Raw genomic sequence first — 20,907 nt, 5'->3', positions numbered from 1 at the left:
ATGAAAACAACGCAAGCACAGTGTCAGTTCCTCCGAGTCATTTTAATATATTGATAACAAACTCTTCCAAAAGAAGTACTTATTTCCTTGGTCCAGGTTTTGATATGCTCCTGTGATGTGGTGGTCACGAACCACAAATGATTTCAACCTGCCCGTTGACGTCGTTCCACCACAGAATTGGACAACGCAAGCGAGCATGGGGCCATTCATGGCTTGTAAGTCTGGTTGCTTGCTTGTCGTCGTCGATGCAACCGTATTGTCCTAGCTCCATATACTGTCTCTGTATTCGAGTTTTGGTCGACTCGCATTTGAACAGAACTTGAAGCATCTCATTGAAATTTAGGAGGACTAGTTTCAAGACATAAACTGTGGTGAGATCCTTTGGTAAACGTATCGAATCAATTGGGACAGAGTGTTGTGCTTGAGGGGTGAAGACAGGGTGTAAATCGGAAGGGCGTCTGCTTTATCAGAATGTGTTTCACGTGGCGTATGACGTGGGCTTATTATGGAAGTGGAGAAAGAGAAGTGGAGGCGTTGAGATTGAGAATGTTAGATGAGGGTGAGAAATGTTTCTGGGAAGGCGACGATTGAGATAACATTCACGTAATCTCAAATGTCTGAAGAATCTCTCGAACATGCACCTTTACTGGTTTTCGATCAGATTCAATGCAATGGGAATCTCTGTTGTCAATCATAAGTAAAACAACAAACGACACTGATGTGCATTCAAAGGCAATGAACTCATCATAATTGCCCTAGGTGTCGCGGTCAAATGAGTGAGCAGACAACACGTGTGAGTTTGGTAACATTAGACAAGCTCCCGATGTCATGTCCGGGGCGGAATTTCAAACGAGAGCTTTATCAAATTGTGCAGCTTCCCGTGCGGCCTCTGCCCAATCCCGCTCGCGCACACCACGCTCAATTTCTAGTACGGTCTTGTTGATTTGCATCAGAGTCATTCCGTGAGGTTGGCGGATGTGCAACTCCCAGCCCTTTGGTAGTCGTTCATCATGAAGGAAGCTATGGAGGTCGTCTACACGGCCTCCAAAGACAGTAACTAGGGTCGCGGCACTAACAGCACGTTCAAAGGTGCGCTTGAAAATGGATGATGCAATGACGTACTTCGTGCTCCCAAAGATCTTGTGGAAAGAGCTGAGAGAGAACTCCTTGTTTGACGCACGCGACACTGCACGACGCTTGCTAAGCATCCTGGAGACATCTTTGGTGGTGAGAATAATACTATTGTCTTTTCTGTCCCTGCCAGTTGCCGCCGCAAGTAGCTCTTCAATGAAAGGTGTGTGCTTTGTCGATTGTTTCTGTTTGAAAGCGGAATCGAGGCCTAAAGACAAATTATTCCGGCATACACAAACAAGCATACTAAATCACTCACGTAAGAGGGATCCGTCATGTTCAATACCATTGTGTAGATCAAGTTCTTCCAAATCAAATAAGTCCTCGCTGTAGTCTTTCTTAAGCATGCGAGCAGCAAAACGCGGCACAAATGAGCAGAAGGTAGAACTGAAGTTGTACGTTGTCCGGATATGACGTTCAACCTCGGCAAACGAGATGTTGCGGCCGCTGCGCGGGATGATGCCTGGGTTTTAATGTTGTCACACCTAGGCTTAGGCACCAGACTAGCAGGATCACTCACCATGGTTGGCCATTGCATTAAGTGCAGGGCAAGAGCAGCGGGAGTCGGTCTCCTTGGGAGGCTTATACTCGGGCCAGTACCCTCCATAGCCTGGGTGGCCATGGGGGGTGACATGTCCGATGCGAAGCTTCCTCCGCACGAGATTAGAAAGTGTAAGCAGGATATCCCAAGAGAAGACCCCGATATCGAGGAAAATACGGGACACGATGGAGAAGGGGCCCATTTTACTTCCCTTGCGTTAGTGCTAGGTATGTAGAAGATAAGTCGGGGATAGGAAGAGATGGATAGGCACGCTTCACCAACGAGCTAAGTCAATTATACACGGCGTCTGAATAAGATAAGTGGTGGTGTCACAGGACTGACAGATAAGGTTCTGTATCCCGGTATTAAACGCCCAGCCTGCAGAATCACATCTTCCCCAAGGATACACCGAGACTGATGTTGGAGCTGCACAAAAGGAGAGATCAATAGCTTGATAGTTTTTTCATGATTAGCCGGACCATGGACGAACCCAAGGAACTGAAAGCAAGAACTGTCCGACGAGTCCGACATTCAGAATTCGCGCGTGGCCGCCATGGCGGTTTCGAAGAAGACTACAAGTGAAATTTTGGGCGTTCGATAGCTTGAAAATTGACGCGACTCTCCGATTAGGAGCGCTTGTCTGTTAGACCACTGGATATTAAAAGGGTGCTTCGTGTTTCGGAAGTTCTACTAGAAACCTGAGACCCATGGGTTCCAATAAGTTTTCTCACCAAAAAGTGTCCGATACTGATTTCGCTGAGCAATAGCCGTACAGTCCATTTTTATCAATATCAAACTCAAGTTGACGTTGGGCATTGGGCGTCTCTGCAGACTCAACGACTCAGTGACCGATGAGTGGGACAAAGTTAATGTTAGCAATTGCCGACAAAGAGGTTTGAAAGAAATTTTGAAATCAAATGCAAGTCACGTGATGTAAGTGCTCAACTTGGACCGTCCTCTTATGATTCTTTCAGGGCAATGACAAGCATGGCAGCAGCAGCAAGACGCACGCCGGGGCTTGCTTCCACCTCATACAAGGTCCCTTCCATTGCTTCAACACTGAGGTATAGATGTCACCGTAATGCCCGCTGCTTCTCATCTACCTGTCGACGAGCAGCCCACTTGCGCGATCACTATGCGACTCTTGGAGTCCCAATCACAGCGACGAAGGCTCAAATAAAGGCATGGGTCACTCTTTCAAATTCACAAAGGATCTGCCCCTCACAAATTTATGATAGACACACTTCTACCAAGTGAGTCGTTCTTATTGGTAGCACCGCATAGCTGCTGATGGACCACGCCGACTCTTAGCTTAGCAAGAAATACCATCCCGATGTCAGTCAGGACAGTACAGCACGGGTAAAATTTCACGCAGTGAGTGAAGCTTACGCAGTGCTTGGGGATGATCGGAAGCGGTACGTCGCAAAGTGCTCACCCAATATGCCGCACTAATGACTGGATGGCAGGCGAGAATACGATCGTAGTATCCGCCACGCATCACCGTCACAACCATCCTCTCAACACCCACAAGCTACCACAGCACGTCCCTCCAACCGACCAGGGTCACGCAATGCATGGCAACATAATCCACGTCAGCATCAGCACCGTGACCCCAAATCCAGTCATGACTCAAACGCAACTTACGACCATCCATGGGAGCGCGCTCGGGCAGGAAAATACACCTATTATCAACCTCCCCCCGGCGCCCATTCGCGCACGTCCTACACATGGTCATCCACAAATCCATTTTCCAGCCCACACGTCCAACGAGCGACCGGTCGTATGTCTGCACATCCACCACCAGATACAGGCCCGGCTGGTAGTACCAGTGAAGGTATGGCTAAAGAAGGACCACGACCGGAAAGAACTCAAACCGACGAGGACACAGCTGCAGCGGAGAGTGTTATAGGGCGTGTGTTTGCGGTGTCTGGACTTTTAACTTTCATGTTAGTGATAGCCCAGTTTGCAGGTGCACCGTGGGGCAGCGCGCATGCATGAATCAATTCATTGTAATCAGTTTGTCGAACTCCGTCGAAACTCGTGGCCAGTCAGAGAGAGGCCTAACACTAACAGCAATTGTTCCTGACACATACATTAACTGTCTGTCTACGCTACCTTCATTCTGCGAGTATATGCTTGTATCTACTATCCATCGGCGCAGGCGTCAGTAGATTGTGACGTAGGGTCATCTATGCATCCCTGCGATGCACTGCTTTCACTCTCGTTATCTTGCAGTGATTGCACCAGGGAGGCCCTGGTATATCCAAGTAATCTCTCCATGGCCAAATTCACGCATATCACTGCGAATACCATAGAGAAGGCCGTAAGGATTGCTTTTGGTTTGAGTTCGCTGAACCGAAATTCACTGTCGGTCTCATTTTCTTCTGGTCTGTCATGAGAAGGCATGGCTTGCTGGGGAGAGGACGAAGCTGCCCAAGCTTGTAACTTCGCCTTCTCCCTTTCCTTCAACTCCCTCTCTCGCGTGATCTTGTTCATAATCCACCAGTATCCAGCAGGCGGACGATAAAGCATCGATGGGCCTGACTTGACTGGGTCCCAGAAAGTGGGATCAACCGGCCGGGGTGAAGACGAAGCAAGTTCCCCCTCCCGTTGATGTCGTAGTCCCATGATAAGAGCAGAATGCAGCTGCTCGTGTTGATCGTATTTCCGTCTACGATGACGTTCAGCACCAGTATATTATGATTGACCGAGCAAATAAAAATAAGCGCACCGAGTCTTTTGCTTTCCGAGTACAGCATAAGCCTCGGTGACCTTCTTGAAAATTTCGGGGGAGCTTGGATCTTGAGAGACGTCAGGATGATGAGCCTTGCTCAGCTGCATGCGCGTCACTTCAACTATATGCACCGACTATGAACAAACCACACCTCGTAGTACCTTTTCTGTAGTACCGTCTCAGGCCACCAGAATGAACCTCAAGTAAGATAGAAGGACTAACTTTAATTTGGTCCTGCGAAGCATCTCTCCATAACCCAAGTGCGGTATAGTGAACCCAACGATCCGTCTCGCCTATTGAACGTTTGGCGGCTTGAGGTGGTACAGTATCTCCACGCGAGTGTATCCATGATGAAAAACCAAGTGCGAGAAGGTGAATCAATGACGGTTTGCTATCATCGCGTTTTCGACTTTCGGTGGTGGCGTAGTGGTGTTTGGGGTGTGGTGGTGCGATGTTCTTGTTCCTTGATGACCATGAGGAGAGATTGAGAAACGGAAGAGAAAATGGAGACCCTCTGGGTCTCATCGGTTGATGGCTGCAGTTGAAGTTGTTGACATTCAAGTGGGTCGTTGGTCCCGGTCATCTCACGCTGACACGCTTTCGGCGCATCCTCATTGGGAACATTTACCGATTCTATAGGTGACATGGTACGTGCCACATATAATTTATCATCCAGGCCAAACTAATAGCCGCGTTTGATTGTTGTGAGCAATTCGCCCGTCTTTGCATCTCAGGTGCTTTACTCTGTTGTCTCCGCCCGTCGCATTTTTTTTTTCAACGCCACTCTTGACATCCCGTCTTTGGATCACCCGTTTTGACGTCCCACAACCTCACTACTACTGTCCCATCGCTTCCGCTTGCCAGTGCTGCCGTTTGGAGACAGTGCTATGGTGGACATTTCTGTTTTATCCACCCCATCGCCGATCTGTACGCCGCTCTCCAGGTCCCATAGTCGGAATGAGCCCTGAGGCGAACATGTGACGATGCGTGGTCCTCCAGGCAGGTGCACAACACCATTCACCTTGCCAGCATGACCTCGCATCGTCTAGTTTTGTGTGAGTGCTGCAAGATTTTCCATCTCAGTGGTGGGGGAAGAGATGATTGGCGGTCGGGGCACAAACACCAACGACAATGGACTATGTAGGCGCAAGAAGACTGGCGGGATCGTTGAGTTGGAACGGGTTATTTGACGGTTACTGGTGAGTCAACGAGCCTGTCTCATTACATGATTATTAATATGAGCTTGCTATTGAAATTGGATTCAGAGCCAGAGGACGGCCGCAGGACTACGTATGCTGACGTTGTTGAAAATTGGTAAAAGATCATTTCTGGGATCCGCTGGCAAAAGAATGCTCGACATTGCTTGGTAGAACAAACCAAGTATCACTCATGAAAGCCACCAACGCCAACGCGAATTTACGCAGATATACTCCGATCACTGAGGAGTGGGACAGATCTGGGATTGATATCGTAGATGATTGGTTTCGAGGAAGTTTGGAGCTTGACGTCCGAATCGTTTAACAAGGTACTCATCTTACGTCTTATATTCATGTTCGATACGCATCTTAATTTAGATGAAGCGCCCAACCAGGATTGTATCCATCTTTGGACCCGGTGTCTTTAATTCTATAGTATATACGCAGGGCGGTGCGGTGTGCATTTCCACTTGGTGTGTAGTATGTAACAAGTCATCTTCACTGTATGGCTTGCAGCCGCCTTGTTAGACGCTGGGCGGCTGTACTATCTCACATCACTCCCTGCTCATCTGGGACAGGTGCAACACATTTTTCGCATTACAGTCTCCCTAGTATCGAGGCAGAGCAGGGATACGACTGAGACCTGACTAGAAGACGGATTGGTACAATCTCCAAATTCCTTGCGGGGGCAGCCTGAGATGGATGGATAGACATGACGGCCGGGAAGACTATTTGCTACGTCAACGTAGGGTCAGGTATGCAGATCATGTAAGCAATAGGATTTCATTTGATAGATGTTGAGTGAAGGTGCGTTCTCATTGGTTGCGTCTGTGGACTGATTTGGAGCATTAAGATACTTTACGCTTCGTGCGGCGTTAAGCATACGGAGTTTCGTGCTTCTGAATATGATATATCGTGGACACACTCTGTCAAAAAGACTTTGAGTCGTGCTATTCTGGTTTGGGCGAGCGATCAGGTCACAACGGTCAGCGGGTGTCTATTTTCATCACATTGCAACAAGTCTTCATCTGGTATTCCATTTGGCTGCTATTACTTACTACCAACTTACTACCGATATCGTATACAGAACCGGAGAGGCCGTGAAAGGCGAACGCAAGAGGAAGCCAAATTTCGAGAGTACCCTTCTGCAATTCAATGGCGCAAATAACTACCTGGTAAGGAACTCAAGAGATGATGGTGTATCGTGTATTCCGCAGAGTAACGTGGGTGGAGCGGACGAGACAGCGGTGGACGTATACTCATCCTCAGGTAAGAATTTTCTTGTGTGATGAACCTTTGAACGACCAGCAAGTCTGTGAAGGAACCATTCAGTTTGAATTGATGCAAATAGTGACACTCTGCAGACAATATTGAACGTGAATAAATCGAAGAAGGATACGCGTCAAACACACAGTAAAGCTTATAGTCAGACCGTTGGTGGCGCGGAGGGAAGCAATGCATAATCATTGGTCTGCATTCCATAATAAGTTCGCATATCCATAAGTTTAGTAACAGGGATGTATGATGGAAAAGTAGATTCATAGAAAAAACCCGTGTTTCGTTATATACACATGTGACAGTCTACGGGGAAGGCACGCTACGCCATTCGTCACAACTCGAAACCTGAGCCTGAGTGAAAAGGGTTGAGTACTATAGCATGGATGGCATCACTGGAAAGACTCACTCAAGACCCAAGAACGTAACTTGATCTGGGTAGTGTCATTACTCATGTTCATCGCGAGATGGTACCGTTGGAAGGCCTTTCCAAGACTGCCAGCCCTAAGGTGCGCAAGGATAAGTTGCTCGTTGGAGGTTAGCCACAACCTCCCAATGTCCCATCCGAAGAGCTGCAAAAAAGGCGCAGTTGAGCACAGGTGGGCTTTCCGGTGACGTCATATTCAACGTACCACAGTGAAAGCCTCGAAGGCAGCAGGGACGACGTGTTTAGTCAAGACACTACCGGATTCGACAGCGATAGTGTATTGCTCAACGGCCTCACTATAACGCCCGCCACTGAAAGCAATGTCTCCTAGTTGGAGCCGCAGACTCACCTGATGCGCGAAGCGCAGAGTCACCGGACGAACATAAGGGTGATCGCGAACAAAAAACTCACCATCACGACACCACAAAGGAGGGGATCGACACCATCACGACGAGCAGACAGTTCCTCGACACGCATAATTGCCTCTCCAACTCTGTTAGCATTGAAGAGCGCAATAGCCTGAAAGACAATGAAGCGTGGAGCACGCAAGATGAAAAGATAAACCTGCCTTGACCAAGTAAATGAAGACAGTGGCATCCATGTTTCCCTCGGTATACGTGGATGCCATGTCAAAGGCTGTCCTCGCTTCGTCGAGGAGCTGCCTTCCACAGAGGGCGATACCTTGGGCGATATAGCCGACCAACGATTTTTTCAAGTTAAGGGACTACGAGATCATCGAAGTCAGCGGGGTTTTTTTAGTGCGTGATGGGTCGTTGTTTACCTCGTCTGCATCCTTAAACGCATCCTTCCAGCGGTGCTGGCGTGCCAAAACGAAAGAGCGGTTGGCATAGGAGGCGAAGTTCTTGGCTTTGGTAGAAATCTCTTGAGTGAGGGCCTTTTCAGCTCGAGTGAGGGCCTGTTCAGCTTCAACGATAGATAACTTATCCCCTGTGGTAGATGCGTCACGGAGGATCCTGGTGATAGGGAGGAGCTGAGCCGTCACGGCAGTGATGCTAAGTTTCTGCGCAAAAAAGCTTGAATGGCACCACACAAGCAAAACGCAAAATCATACCTTTGAAACAGATATATTGTATTTCGCCGTGGACAAAAGTTGGCTGTTCGTGAACTCAGGCTGCTCGACCTCAGCAGTAGACTGTTCGGCCTTCGATTCAGACTGCAAGTTCACATTCGTTGAAGTCAATTGCAGAGGCTTGGAATTGGAGCTTGCGGTCGTCGAAACTGACTGCAGAGGACTGGAATCGGAGCCTGCGGTCGTCGAAACTGACTGCAAAGGACTGGGATCGGAGCCTGCGGTCGTCGAAACTGACTGCAAAGGACTGGAATCGGAGCTTGCGGTCGTCGGAACTGACTGCAGAGACTCAGAATTGATACTTCCAGTCACCGAATCAGATGCTACGAGTGTCTGTATGAAAAAAGCTGGTCAATTGTGCCACACAAGCAAAGGGTGAAATCACACCTGTTCGGCCTTTAAAACAGGCAGCTCAGGCTCGGTGATATATGTTGTAACCAACTGCTCGGGCTTGACAAGAGACTGTTCAACCCTTAGAACAGCCTCATTGGTGACACCTGCGGCTGCATGGATTGTCTGTGTGGGATCTTCGAACACCAAGGAGGGGTTGGTGATAGGTTGTGCCATTTTACTAGAGGTTGTTAGTGTCGAGCACTGATGAGTGAACTTAGTGGAGTGATTCTAGGTGTAGCTGGAGAGGCGTATGCGCTCTGCATTTTATACTGCTTCATCAGATGCTAAACACATGCATAAATCTCTTATTCATACAGTACCTTGCTCAGCACATTTCAGGGATTCAGGAACATAACACCACATGCTTCTCTAAATAATGTAAACAATCATCCGCCCGGCGACATGTGAACTTTGGCTCCGAGTCCCTGTAATTTTTTTTTTTCGGAAGTTCGAGATCTACGCTGCAGGCGTGCACGCTATGTACAGATTTCTATTTGATCGACTGTTCTAACTCTGCTATCATTGGAAAAGTCAGTCACGGGTAAACTGCAAGCAGATCTAAGTTCCCTCACCGCTAACTCTCAACCAGACTGGCGTCGAACGAATGCGAGTTCCTCGCATCGTTATAAAATTCACAGTCAGACTTTTGATTGTATCATCTTCCGCTCCTGAGATGTGTTAGCATGCGCGTGTGTGTTGCAAATAAGTGCGACGATGGCGATGAGGGTGATAGACTCACTGTACAATATCACAAACGGTCCATCAAACAAAGACTCGGAAGAAATAAAGATAAAAATGCCGCGTCCGCCTCCTCCAAAGGCCGCCCGTGATGGTGTCTTTTCCGCACCTTTCCCACGAATCGAGGCCACTGTGCGCAGAACGCTTTCACGCACCAATTGAGGCCTCATCAACATTGTGCAGTACTTGTTTATTGTCTCCTCATTGGCGCGGTCTTATTGAGCATGGGATTGACAACTTAGAGTGTGATCTACAGTGTGACAATTGAAGCGCAAGTCCTTGTTATCCGATGTCAGATCTGAGGGCCCAGACCAGGTCTACGAAAAACCCACTCCGGGTCTAATAAGTTGATGCTCGTTGAGACCTTTTGTCAGGGCGAGATAACTTTGTGATACCAGAATCGAATCACGGTATTGCCCTGAAATGTTTCCGCGCGGTCATAGCAGATGTGCCATTGCGCCCAAGTTATCAGAATTGTTCGGAGCTCTACAATGGTTTTCTCAGGAGATTTGATGGCTGCGAGGCTTCCTTTTATCTCCTATGAGTTCTGCGCTACAGGTTTATACACTTGTCGCAAATTTGTACATGACTTGGCAATCGTTCTAACTCTGCTATCGTTCCCTGTCCACTGGTGCCAAGTCGCACGGTACACACTTCTTGCCATGTTCCCGGTATCTCGTCAACCGTACGATCTTCACGACGTTCTGTAAGAAGATCATAACACTGCAGTCAAGGGCAGGGTATGTCGAGCAAGGGTTCACTTGAGAATTACCTGTGTCGTACTGAACCTCTTTTTAGCAATCAAATCAGCAGACCACACATTCGTTATCGAACTGCATACTCCGAATAGCACCCGCATGGATGGGCCAAGACCATGTCTCATTGTGCGCTTTGTGGACTCAGCACAGCGTACATGAGCTTTTGTCGACTATTTTTGGAGAGATCGGGATTCTGGAAGCCTTTGTCTATATGTGCAAGGACGTGCGACCCGCATCAGAGCTTCTGGTGCGCTGGATGTCAGTCTTTCAGAAATCCTCGCACCATCACGGGGATTTCGGATGTCCGACAGTGATGACTATGTAGCCAATGTGGGTTGCCGCAAGAAATATGATTTTAGTATGAGCCATCGAAGCTTTTCTTCCGGATCAATGTCACAGAAACAAGCGCGAGTACTTGGAATAAATTCAACGCCTAGGATTGTGATGTTCAGATTCTTGATCACATCACCTACAAAATGGAATCACACGGTCACCGCGAGGAGCCATAGGATGAAGGGCAAATCACTCTGCTCCTCAGCCTTCAAGCTTCAGCTTCAGGGGCGAATACACATTTAGAAGTCTTTTCCAAATTGAACTTTGACGGAAGGCAGAGATCTACGAGTGAGATATAGTAAAAAAAAGTCAAATAACCCCTTTTAGCGTGATAAAGGCCCAGACCAATGAGACTTACAAACGCGCGTCCATTGGGAATGAAAAGACAGGAATCCCAGCGGTTCCACAATCATACCGTTGATATCACTTACAACTTGTTGGCGAATTGGATCCTACGTTGTGGCATTCTCACTCGGTCGTCCGACTCGGACTCGGTGATTCTTCAGTTCCCTGTATCCTAACTTTGCATGAGTAATCAAAAGTTACCGCAATTGCTCGGGTTTCAGAAGTAATAAAACGAGTTCAAAAAGTAACTTATTTCCATCGCCTTGAGTAGTGCATCGACTCGAGAGGGCTTGAACTACTGGGGAAAGCATGAGATTATTTCCAATGCACCAACAAACCGAGAAGTTGGCAGACCTTGCTTGATATAGCAGTATTGATAGTTAAGCGTGTGATTGTCCAACATTATAGATTCGTCAGAGCAAGTACATATCCCACACCTGGTCATCATGTTTTCTGCAGAAACACTTACGATACATCACACTGATTGTTTTAAAGGTCTTATAACAGGCAAGCTAGCTGCCCAACCCGACTCGTCTTTCGCTTACGTTCAAAGTGGAGACGACTAATGTTGGTTCCGGCATGTCTTAGCAGACACTGTGTCAGAGGTGAGTCCATTCTGCATGATCGTAGATGTCATATCATAGCAGGTTTATTGAAAGATACTCGTCCTTCTTGTTGTAATCTCCACAAACTCTGACCGAGACTTGGGTGCTCAGCACTGCATGAAAGGTCCTCGCACACTGTCTTGCAGTCTGCGTTGTTTCCAAACACTTCTGTGGTCTGCAACAACCACCGACTATTTTACAGTGTCAATAAAAACACACTTTGCAGCGTGAGCTGGAGGTCTACACGAATCAGGTTTTCTGCCTCAACCTCGCTTTGATATCCAAAAATCTTGGCACACTGATTCTGTGACTAATGTCTATACTTGGCCACTACTGATCGTGTCTGCCTCTTGCGGGAGTGATCTATGTCGGCCTCTGACTTTTTCCAATTATTTGTGGTGGGATCATGCCTCGTCCCCGATGCCCGAGAGTATCACGCCAAGTTCGTAGCCAATACTAGTACTGACGTATACGTAGGAATTGCCATGAGTGCAATTACTTTCCAAAAACATATACACAAACTCTTGTTTAGAGTTCATCTGAAGCGTGATTCGGTTACTTGGATATATAAAATGGATCGTCAAACCAATCACCCAAAATGCAAGTTAAGTATTACATAATACTTGCAAGCGCATGAATCTTTCGATGGTCACCACAACAATAATGGTATCGAGCCATCTACAAACTACGGATATACAGGTTTTTGTTTTGTTTTAATGGCTCAAGAAACCGCTTGCTTCAGAAAGGTCACTCAGTGGATCTTACGCACTTCGAGTCACATCAAAATGGACACGAGGCTTTTTGTAATTGGGGTGTTGACCACGGCATCATGATAACTGTCCCAAAGCTCGACTTATATACCAAACATCGACTAATCTCCACTTGTTCCCCGCTGATGCATATCACGCTCTTAGAGTTCATACTACACCCATCATGCCATTTGCTGCAGTGGGATCGAGTTTGAAGATCACCGCAGATGAAACACAAGCACTGAAGTCTTTGCCAGTAGCAGCACAGGTCAGATCCCTTATCATATCAATCCGTTCCATCACTAACATACACTCACTCAAGATCACTGCAAAGAAAGCTATACAGGGATCCGTCGCAGATCTGGGAAGGCTGGTCGATTTTATTTCGATGCTCAATTCTTCCCGTTACTGTTGCTTGGCGCCCATCTTTCACGCTACGCTTAGTTCAATTCAAGTACCAAACTACATCAATCCCAAGACTATTCCTACCATCATGCGCGCCAAGTGGGCTCTCGTGGGATTGGTGAAGATCTCCACTGTTACCCCTTCAACTTATGATGACATGGACGACCCCGTGACAAAGTATCTCGTGAGGAGGTGGGACGACGCATACCCTTGGATGCGATTCTTTGCTAGGAATTGCCTCCCTCCTCCTTATGATGTCTCGGTTTCTCCTCCGCGCCCTGACCTTTGCAATGTGTTCGATGCTGCAAAATTGTGCATCACCCCGCTCTCATTAATCTGCACCAAATCGGAAGAAGGGCGTCATTTGCTTCGTTCTTCTGTTTCTGTCCAGCACTATGTTGCACAGTTATGGATATTGATCGGAAACCTCAAGGGAGATGTACTCCAAGGCGACCCTGGAACTACATCGGAAGGCCTTATCTCTATGCTTCGGGCGTCTTTTGCTCTAACGAACCATGTTTGCGTATCTGAATCTGAAGATCCAAACAAAATCATTCTTCCTTTATCGAATTATATACAAGCTGCAGGAGGGGTGAAGCCCGTTGTCTTTACCCTTCTCAGATACATCCGTCGGATTACCAGAGATGCTGCTGCTGTAGAAGCACCTCGATCGTGGACGCCATCCGATCGGAGTGTAAATCAACTTCATCTTTATACTGTTGGTCTCCATTATTCCTTCGAGTTCCTCAATACAATCAGTCGCCAGGACGCTTCATGCCGCGAACAACTTATCCGCCAAGGTTCGATCCGCACGGTGGTAGGCGCGATCACTGAGATATTGCCGAAGATCTTGGTGCAAGCAAGCAAGGAGATGGATTTTCATCCACAGCTGGGACTCGCGGGTAGGCAGAACGTTCTGTGGTCAGGGTACTCGTATATTGCATCCGCTATCCGTGATGCAGAGGACGGGGTGACAGCTGCATGTCAGGCAATCGATGCTGGAGTCCTTCAAATCTTGGAGAAGGGGGTTGTTTGCCCACCTCACGCCGATCGCCGCGATCACCCCACCCGTGGACGCATGGGCGACATAGAATTGCTCTTCCTTCTCGCCACGTTTTTCATGTACCACAGGGTCGTTGAATCAATTTTCCGACACTGGATTCGCATGCAAAGTGCTCCTATGCAAAAACGAGAGATACGCGACAAAGGGTTGGGAGTCGCCCTCGAACTCGTTCTGACATCTACTATCGATGCTATGGACCATCGCAGTGTAGAACCTATTAACTTCCATGAATACAGGTGCAGTGGTCCAGGAGTACGCTGATAATCTCTAGTTCCATCATGTGGGTGCTCATATGTGTGCCAGTGTCCGATGTGCACATCCGAGTTTGTAAGCAAAAAGCGTCGGTGCTCAGGCTGCTTGGTATCAATATATTGCTCGGAGAAATGTCAAAGGGCTGCTTGGCGCAATGGACACAAGAGGTGGTGTCAAGTTCTGAGATGCACCGTTGGTGAGTCCATTCAATCTGCCTCTCATGCTTCTCGATTGAATCGCCAACAGGGCCGTGGGGCTCACGCGATATTCGTACGAGTCTTCAAGTCATCGCAGGCTTTGAAAACAGCGAGATCTCGGGAATGGCCAAAGATGTGGAAACGCGCGTTCGTGAAGCACAGCAGCAGTTTCCTGCATTCCGCGATAGACTCGTGCTCATGCTGGACATGAGTGTGTATCCGCCAGAAGTCCACGTGCTCCCTGTGCACAAGCTTGAGCAGTTTCCTGGAAATGACCCCATATGGCCGGAGATCGCTGATGAGATCCGCCAACGAAGCGAGTCGCCACCGAAAGGATATATGTTTTCGGTGGTCAAGGTTAACCTGGGGAAGCCGAAGGTTACGCTGTTCAGCCCGAGCACAGCGTTGCGTATGGCATTTGAGGGCCAGTATTTTTCGGATGATGAGATATCTGTAGATGAAGATGAAATTGATGATTCAAAAACTCCAGGCCATGAGGACTTGGATCATGGTTCAGAGTCATTGGATGATGGATAAGTGCTACGATGTTTGACGGTCATTATGCTATGTGTTCAGTTGCTTTCGTTAACTATGACCTTCCTTTACTCTGTACAGAACACACGCAATACCAATCTTGTAGGTTGATTGGGCTGAGAAGTGGTAGAATCGATCGATCGGTAATTCACTTGATTCCCGACATTGTGTTCAGGCGACGTCCATGGTTCCTAATCTACACACGATGAAAAGAAACGAGTACAGAAGTAGGATTGTCTAGGATTGAGTTCTAGCCCGTTCATCCACAAAACTCAGAATGTCTTCGTCAGAGGGCCGACGTTCCATATCTTTTAACCAACAACTCTGGATGAAATTCCACTCGCTGTCCCCGACAACATCTGTGGGTGGCTTCTTGGGTGTGGTTCCGCGTAATATGAAGGCGAGTATGGTTAACTGGTTGGAGATATAATGGTATGGGACCTTGCCCTCCAATACCTGCAGAGATATGAGCTAATTCAATATTGATGATCTAGGTTACGTGCCTGTAGCATGATCCTTCCGAAAGAGTATACATCACTTTTCGGAGAAAACACCGGCGCCGACTCGTTGCTATCATCATCGAGCGCCAAACATTCTGGCGCCATGTAGGGTGCGGTGCCTCCGCAATAGGTTGGTATTAGTGCTTGACTTCTTCTCTCAGGAATGAGAGCAGAGAGACCAAAATCGGTCAGACTCGCTTTTCCATTTCTATCGACGAGAACATTGTTCTAAGCAAGCTTCAGTTGGACTTTTACGCAACCCATAAATATGTACGTACGCCACTTAAGTCACCATGGGTAATTGACCGCGAATGCACTGCCGTTAGTGGACTCTCGCATCAACAACAAGATATTAAACTTACGATACTGAAGCCCTTGAGCTATGTCCTTGAGCTAAAGAGACCTCAGCGTGCTGATTATGATGAGATAGAAAATTGACCGAACCAGAGCAAACTTCTTGTTGTAAGAAAGCCTTTCGTGCTCACGCTGAATGTATCCAGTCAGCGCACCATTTTCCAACCATGGCGAGATAAGTGCTGGGAGGGAACCAAAGTCATCTGCAACTCCCCAAAGAGGAACGATATTCTCGTGCTCAAGTTCCAACCATAGCTTAATTTCTCTGAACAATCGCTGAAGGACCAAAGTCAATTGAATGAACGTGGAACCTCGTGGCTACTGACATTGATAATCGTCAACATGTCTGCATCGCCTTTCAAAATGATTTCCTTGACTGCGACCTAGATTGTTATGAGAAACGCAGAACGAAATGATGGACGGGGTACCTACGTCAACAGAAGTTGACTTGGAAGGATACTGGTAGCGGAAAACAACTTGTTGGACGGCACCAGTGCCTCTCAGATCAAGTTTGCACCTATGAACATTTGCAAATCCTCCGGAGTTCTGGTGGACATTGTTGAGTCGTTTGACCGAGTTCGTCAGATCGGCAGCACTGAAGATGATGAGCCTAACAGCGGCATGCAAGGAAAGTTAGTAACTCACCCGAAACTTTGGACTAAAACTAAGTGGATAACCTTCTCGATTGAAGGACGGGATTTCTCTGCCGAAACGCACTGCTGCATCAAGTTCATGTGCACTTCATCAACCTTTGAATAAAAAGGCATTTGAGGCCTGCACAAGAGAAACTTTGCAAGGATTATACCTCCCCAGTAGAACGAAAAGGACGTGCGCCCTTGTTTTTTCTCTTTTTTCTGTTCTTCGTATGCACTTGATCTTCCTCAGAAATCCACCAGTACGGCACCTTTCCCCACAATACCTAGAGAATATCGGTGTAAAATTCATCGAAAGTTGATGAGGTTCATGACATACCAGAATTGCGACGCAGCCATATGAGTACACATCTCCTTCTTTGGTCGGCTTTGGTGCTCCCGTCCGGCCGCCAGTGAAAATAGACTCGGGTGCACTGTACCTTACATCTCCCGGGAGCTGCTCTTTGAACATCCGACTATCTGCTTCACCCAGGATTACCGAGTGACTGAAGTCTGCAATGCGCACACGGCCTGAGCCGTTGAGGAGAATGTTGTCCTAGAGATGCGGTGAGAATCTTTAAGTAGTGTAAGTAATCGAAGCATACACCCGTTAAATTGCCATGCACAACGTCCTGCTTGTGTACTAAGGATGCACGTAAGTTCCATGCACAGGTGACTACGGGGGACACTGACGATATTCGATCCCATGCGCCACCTCCAGTAGCTGCCCATTTGAGGTTAGAGCTAAAGAACTTATGTATGTCACGAATTTGTGAATCATTAACTTACAATATCCAGCTTCCGATGGGCAGATAAATTGGAGAACTCTCGTTTCACGTACTCGTGCAACGAACCGCCTGCCATCCATGGGTATACAAAGGAGGGGAGAATGCCAAAGCCATCAGTCATTCCATAGAGGGCAAGGATGGTCTCGTGCCTCAACCTTTCCCTGACATACATCTCACGACGAATCCTCTGCCAAGCAATACATTGTTTAGCGATGATGTTGCATACAGCAAGGCTGAATTGTGTGTTTACTCACATTCAATATTTTGTTCATATCATTGTAACTGTCAACATTATCCCTCAAAGTCTTGACGGCGACCTGTCAACTGATGCATTACATACGATTCCGTGAATCCATAAAAATGCACTAACCTCGGTCTCAGTTGATCCTTGCACCCACTTGCATTTCAAAGGCGCACCAGGTACGTCAAAACCATCGGAATGATAATCGCACTTCGTGAGAACTGCTTGCGATATTCGTGTCACTGTGACTGGAAGTTGCGACAGCATCGTCTTCATAGTCTCCGCGATATTTGTTTGTGACCATAAGAACTCCACGATTTTTTCGACCGACGGGCGGTATTCCCTGTTCTTTGACCAGCATAGTTGCACAAATCGCTGTATTTCTTCGTCGATACCAGCCAATTGTGCGAATGGTATGTGCCCCTTTTCAAGTGCTGCCATAATGTGGATAGTGCTCTTCATATGGGCAAAAGGTTGATGACCGGAAAATACCTGCATGATATCAGCAATGTGGCATTTAAAATGGGAACATGCGATTCACCTGCATCATGATACAGCCATACGAGTAAATATCGCTGGCCTTGGTTGGCTTGCTAACCACCTCCTCCTCCCCAACTTGAAGTAGCTCCGGCGCCATCCACCGGATATTACCGGCGTAACCTGATTTAAATATAGTGTTACTTGATTCTGCGAGGATCATCGAGAGACCAAAGCCCCCGAGACAGAGCCTCCCGTCACTACTGACTAGGATATCGGTCTAGATTGTAGAACGGTCACTTCTGCATATCCGAGTACGGCGAACGAAACCTACATCATTTATGTCACCATGAACAATCCCATTTTCATGCACTGTAGTATATTAGTCGATTGAAGCGGAAAACCTGTGTTACTCACAATACTGAAGACCAACTGCTACTTCCCTTACCTGAAATATCGAGTCAGTGTTGAACCCGTCTCCGCGGATAGAAAATGCATACCATGCTTAACTTCCTTTCCCACGAAAGGCCAACTTCCCGTTTCAAATAGTCATTGAGTGATCCATTTTCCATCCATGGAGTGACAAACGCGGGAAGAGGCCCAAACCCTTCGGTAACACCCTCCAGAGGGAGAATGTTGTCGTGCAACAATCGTACCCAAACATAGACCTCGCGGCGAATCCTCTGGTAAGTAAATCCATCAGCAAGTGCAATGGGGAACTAATTCATGCCTTCACCTTGCCTATTTTTTTCAACATTGTCGCATCTGCAAATTGAGGGAGACATGGATCAATCAGAATAAAGCTTACGGATGAAACCCCACTGTACATACCTTCCGAAAGAAGCCTGATAGATTTGACCGCGACCTTGATTGTGATAAATAAGCATGATATTGGAGCTGTTCGCCTGTTTCTAAACTTACAGCACGGGCCTCAGATTGTGTAGACATGGAACATTTCCAGATATCGCCAAACCCTCCCACAATATCAGGATACTGCCCTGATCTTCGGATGGCTGTCGCAGGAATAATATTTGGTTCAATCTTGAATTGAACGGTGAGATTGCTCTCCTGCCCATGTTAATCAGATATTATTGATAACGTTTGTAAAATCAAGATTGACTTACATCCATTGTGAGGTAAAATCTTCAGTGAAGGAATCAAGACGAGAGGCGTTAGAGTAAATAGCACACGACAGCAATATTGTTCCGTGTTTATATGCACGGTTAAACAAGTCCCATGGACACCCACCTATCATACTGAGGGTCTCTGGCTATCAAACCATCGTGTCATGACGAGGCTGTGGCAGCGCAGAAACGGCGGTCATCCCTGAGCGGCCTGAGCACTTTGTCCATATCCGTCCGCTGCGGTGCAATTGCCAATTAATAGTTTAGATGCCAAAAAGAATCGACGGTGCATACCTATGCATGTGGGCGCTCGGCCGTGCCAGTCCCCGACACCTTCAAGTTTGTCAACCTTGCCGCTTGAATGGCAATTGTTTTTTTTATCAGAGTTTTGGTCATTGTTCCTCCTGTATAACACGTTTTATTGTCGAGATTGCCTTGCAAATTGAGCCGCCTGGACTCGGATATATTCCTGAACTGTCAGGTTCGTCCAACAGCAGGTCGACTCGGACGCACCAAATACGAAGACCTCCGCCCCACTGTCATCGGTAGCAGTATACGTGATTGTCGGCAACTGAAAATATTTTTCCACGCATAAACGGCAGCAGAAGTTGAACCGTGTTGGGCATCGAAGCCTATGAATCAGGCTAAGCACGTTTGATGATGCTTACCTCCTGACAGCCTGATAAAGGGTACGTATTGTACTAGCTCTTGATTAGTACAACAGCTGGTCAGCCCGGTTGCCATTCTAAACAGCTATCACATCCATATGGTCGACCATGTCGGATACTGTCAATTATTATTTATCTGCTCAGTATCATAATTGCGATACTTACATATCCCCATCGAGTTTTCTTGCGACTTGCTAGTCTCTCGATGGCATCACGCTGGTGGCCTATATTATGTTGTACAAAACTCAAGACAGAGAATACAAAGATGCTAGGAAACTGCCATGGTATCACGAGTCGCATGAGAGTATATCAGAAGCATTTTTCTTCTAGCATTCCCAGCTGTCCCTGTATAAATACCAAGACTTTCCTGGCTGAAGGCCTGTGTTCCGGCTTATCAAGCCAGCACTCCTGTATGAAATCCCACGGACCATCCGCCATGGACGGAGTCACTGGTCGAGCAGGCTTTCGGCCTCTGAGTATCTGCACAGTAACCTGATGGTCACTTCGAAATTCGGAATATGGAACTTTTCCTGTGAAGACCTACAAAGAGAATGATAATCAGACTGCATGGTGCCAAGAACCGCCCACAAACCTGCAACATGACGCAGCCGAAAGAATAGATGTCCGATGCCAATTGAGGCAAGCTTATTGACTCGTCGTCTTCCGGGACTTGAAAGTTTTCAGGTGCAGCCCATCGCACATTGCTTCGGATATACGATGTACCATGGAGCTCGGCACAAAATGTGAGGATTCCATGGTCAGCCACGAAGGCCTCACCGTTCTCGTTGATGAGAACGTTGTTCTGAGTCGCATCATTATTAGCTTTGATAAAGGAGGCGTCTGTGGTACTCACGCCAGTGAGATCCCCGTGTACTACGTTTTCAGAGTGCACTAATATTCACGTTAGCTTTGCGCCAAATACTGACACTCGTCACGTACAGTATCGAAGAGCTGAAGCGACGTCTTCGAGCTATAACAGCAAAGATTAAGATGCGAGCTATACCATAAAGAAAAACCCACGATTTGAAGCATTTGAGTGAGAGTGAGTTGCTGAAAATCACGTTCCAGAAGCATGGTAAGCGAGCCTTTCTGCATCCACGGGGAGACGATGGCAGGTAGCGGACCAAACCCTTGAGTTATGCCCAGAAAAGGTAACAAATTGGCGTGTTCTAGTTTGATGTTCCGCTGCAAGTTGTGTTCTAGCCTCTGAAGCATTGTACATCAGCAAATAAGCAGATGGTACTAGCGCGCGGAGCCACCCAAACCTTGGTAATCTTTGTCTTGCAGTCATCGTTCGGAATTTCGAGTCGCAAATACTTCACTGCAACCTGGTAGACAGGGCACATCATATTAACAA

The 20,907-nt window shown here is 47.4% G+C and overlaps 7 protein-coding genes across 7 annotated transcripts; 2 read left to right on the top strand and 5 right to left on the bottom strand.

Annotated features, from left to right (window-relative positions):
• Positions 1 to 655: 655 nt before the first annotated feature.
• Positions 656 to 1,943, bottom strand: EDB93DRAFT_1153629 (Chloroperoxidase). Its single transcript, XM_041449798.1, has 4 exons — positions 1,652 to 1,943; positions 1,391 to 1,594; positions 1,123 to 1,339; positions 656 to 1,071 (listed from the first exon to the last, which is right to left on the bottom strand). Exons 1-4 carry the CDS (start codon positions 1,872 to 1,874, stop codon positions 846 to 848), a joined length of 870 nt encoding a protein of 289 aa, XP_041306313.1. The 5' UTR covers positions 1,875 to 1,943; the 3' UTR covers positions 656 to 845.
• A 716-nt stretch (positions 1,944 to 2,659) lies between these two features.
• Positions 2,660 to 3,670, top strand: EDB93DRAFT_1251706 (uncharacterized protein; the record flags this gene model as incomplete). The annotated part of the gene is made up of 4 exons (XM_041453196.1): positions 2,660 to 2,860; positions 2,911 to 2,925; positions 2,984 to 3,087; positions 3,139 to 3,670. The coding sequence occupies 4 exons, from the start codon at positions 2,660 to 2,662 to the stop codon at positions 3,668 to 3,670; spliced, it is 852 nt and encodes a 283-aa protein (XP_041306312.1).
• A 29-nt stretch (positions 3,671 to 3,699) lies between these two features.
• EDB93DRAFT_544056 (uncharacterized protein) lies at positions 3,700 to 5,071 on the bottom strand. Its single transcript, XM_041456670.1, has 4 exons — positions 4,629 to 5,071; positions 4,558 to 4,572; positions 4,404 to 4,507; positions 3,700 to 4,343 (listed from the first exon to the last, which is right to left on the bottom strand). The coding sequence occupies exons 1-4, from the start codon at positions 4,929 to 4,931 to the stop codon at positions 3,818 to 3,820; spliced, it is 948 nt and encodes a 315-aa protein (XP_041306311.1). The 5' UTR covers positions 4,932 to 5,071; the 3' UTR covers positions 3,700 to 3,817.
• Positions 5,072 to 12,185: 7,114 nt separating this feature from the next.
• Positions 12,186 to 14,886, top strand: EDB93DRAFT_543800 (uncharacterized protein). The gene is made up of 5 exons (XM_041456668.1): positions 12,186 to 12,583; positions 12,638 to 13,438; positions 13,487 to 14,035; positions 14,087 to 14,231; positions 14,282 to 14,886. The coding sequence occupies exons 1-5, from the start codon at positions 12,500 to 12,502 to the stop codon at positions 14,767 to 14,769; spliced, it is 2,067 nt and encodes a 688-aa protein (XP_041306310.1). The 5' UTR covers positions 12,186 to 12,499; the 3' UTR covers positions 14,770 to 14,886.
• On the bottom strand, positions 14,887 to 15,490 carry EDB93DRAFT_543464 (uncharacterized protein). The gene is made up of 2 exons (XM_041456665.1): positions 15,270 to 15,490; positions 14,887 to 15,222 (listed from the first exon to the last, which is right to left on the bottom strand). Exons 1-2 carry the CDS (start codon positions 15,369 to 15,371, stop codon positions 15,004 to 15,006), a joined length of 321 nt encoding a protein of 106 aa, XP_041306309.1. The 5' UTR covers positions 15,372 to 15,490; the 3' UTR covers positions 14,887 to 15,003.
• EDB93DRAFT_543555 (kinase-like domain-containing protein) lies at positions 15,491 to 19,095 on the bottom strand. The gene is made up of 20 exons (XM_041456666.1): positions 18,883 to 19,095; positions 18,680 to 18,826; positions 18,590 to 18,623; positions 18,495 to 18,523; positions 18,259 to 18,441; positions 18,176 to 18,206; positions 18,093 to 18,130; positions 17,823 to 18,038; positions 17,411 to 17,773; positions 17,295 to 17,357; positions 17,042 to 17,227; positions 16,946 to 16,976; positions 16,858 to 16,895; positions 16,593 to 16,808; positions 16,426 to 16,539; positions 16,266 to 16,369; positions 16,053 to 16,215; positions 15,947 to 16,003; positions 15,545 to 15,896; positions 15,491 to 15,494 (listed from the first exon to the last, which is right to left on the bottom strand). Exons 1-19 carry the CDS (start codon positions 18,886 to 18,888, stop codon positions 15,660 to 15,662), a joined length of 2,256 nt encoding a protein of 751 aa, XP_041306308.1. The 5' UTR covers positions 18,889 to 19,095; the 3' UTR covers positions 15,491 to 15,494; positions 15,545 to 15,659.
• A 764-nt stretch (positions 19,096 to 19,859) lies between these two features.
• Positions 19,860 to 20,765, bottom strand: EDB93DRAFT_1087799 (kinase-like domain-containing protein; the record flags this gene model as incomplete). Its single annotated transcript, XM_041446077.1, has 4 exons — positions 19,860 to 20,090; positions 20,143 to 20,352; positions 20,404 to 20,441; positions 20,528 to 20,765. 4 exons carry the CDS (start codon positions 20,763 to 20,765, stop codon positions 19,860 to 19,862), a joined length of 717 nt encoding a protein of 238 aa, XP_041306307.1.
• Between the last annotated feature and the right edge of the window lie 142 nt (positions 20,766 to 20,907).

The sequence above is a fragment of the Suillus bovinus genome (assembly GCF_016758785.1).
Source record: "Suillus bovinus strain UH-Sbo-P2 chromosome Unknown EDB93scaffold_39, whole genome shotgun sequence".
Taxonomy (NCBI): domain Eukaryota; kingdom Fungi; phylum Basidiomycota; class Agaricomycetes; order Boletales; family Suillaceae; genus Suillus; species Suillus bovinus.
This window is presented reverse-complemented; position numbering and strand designations above follow the sequence as displayed.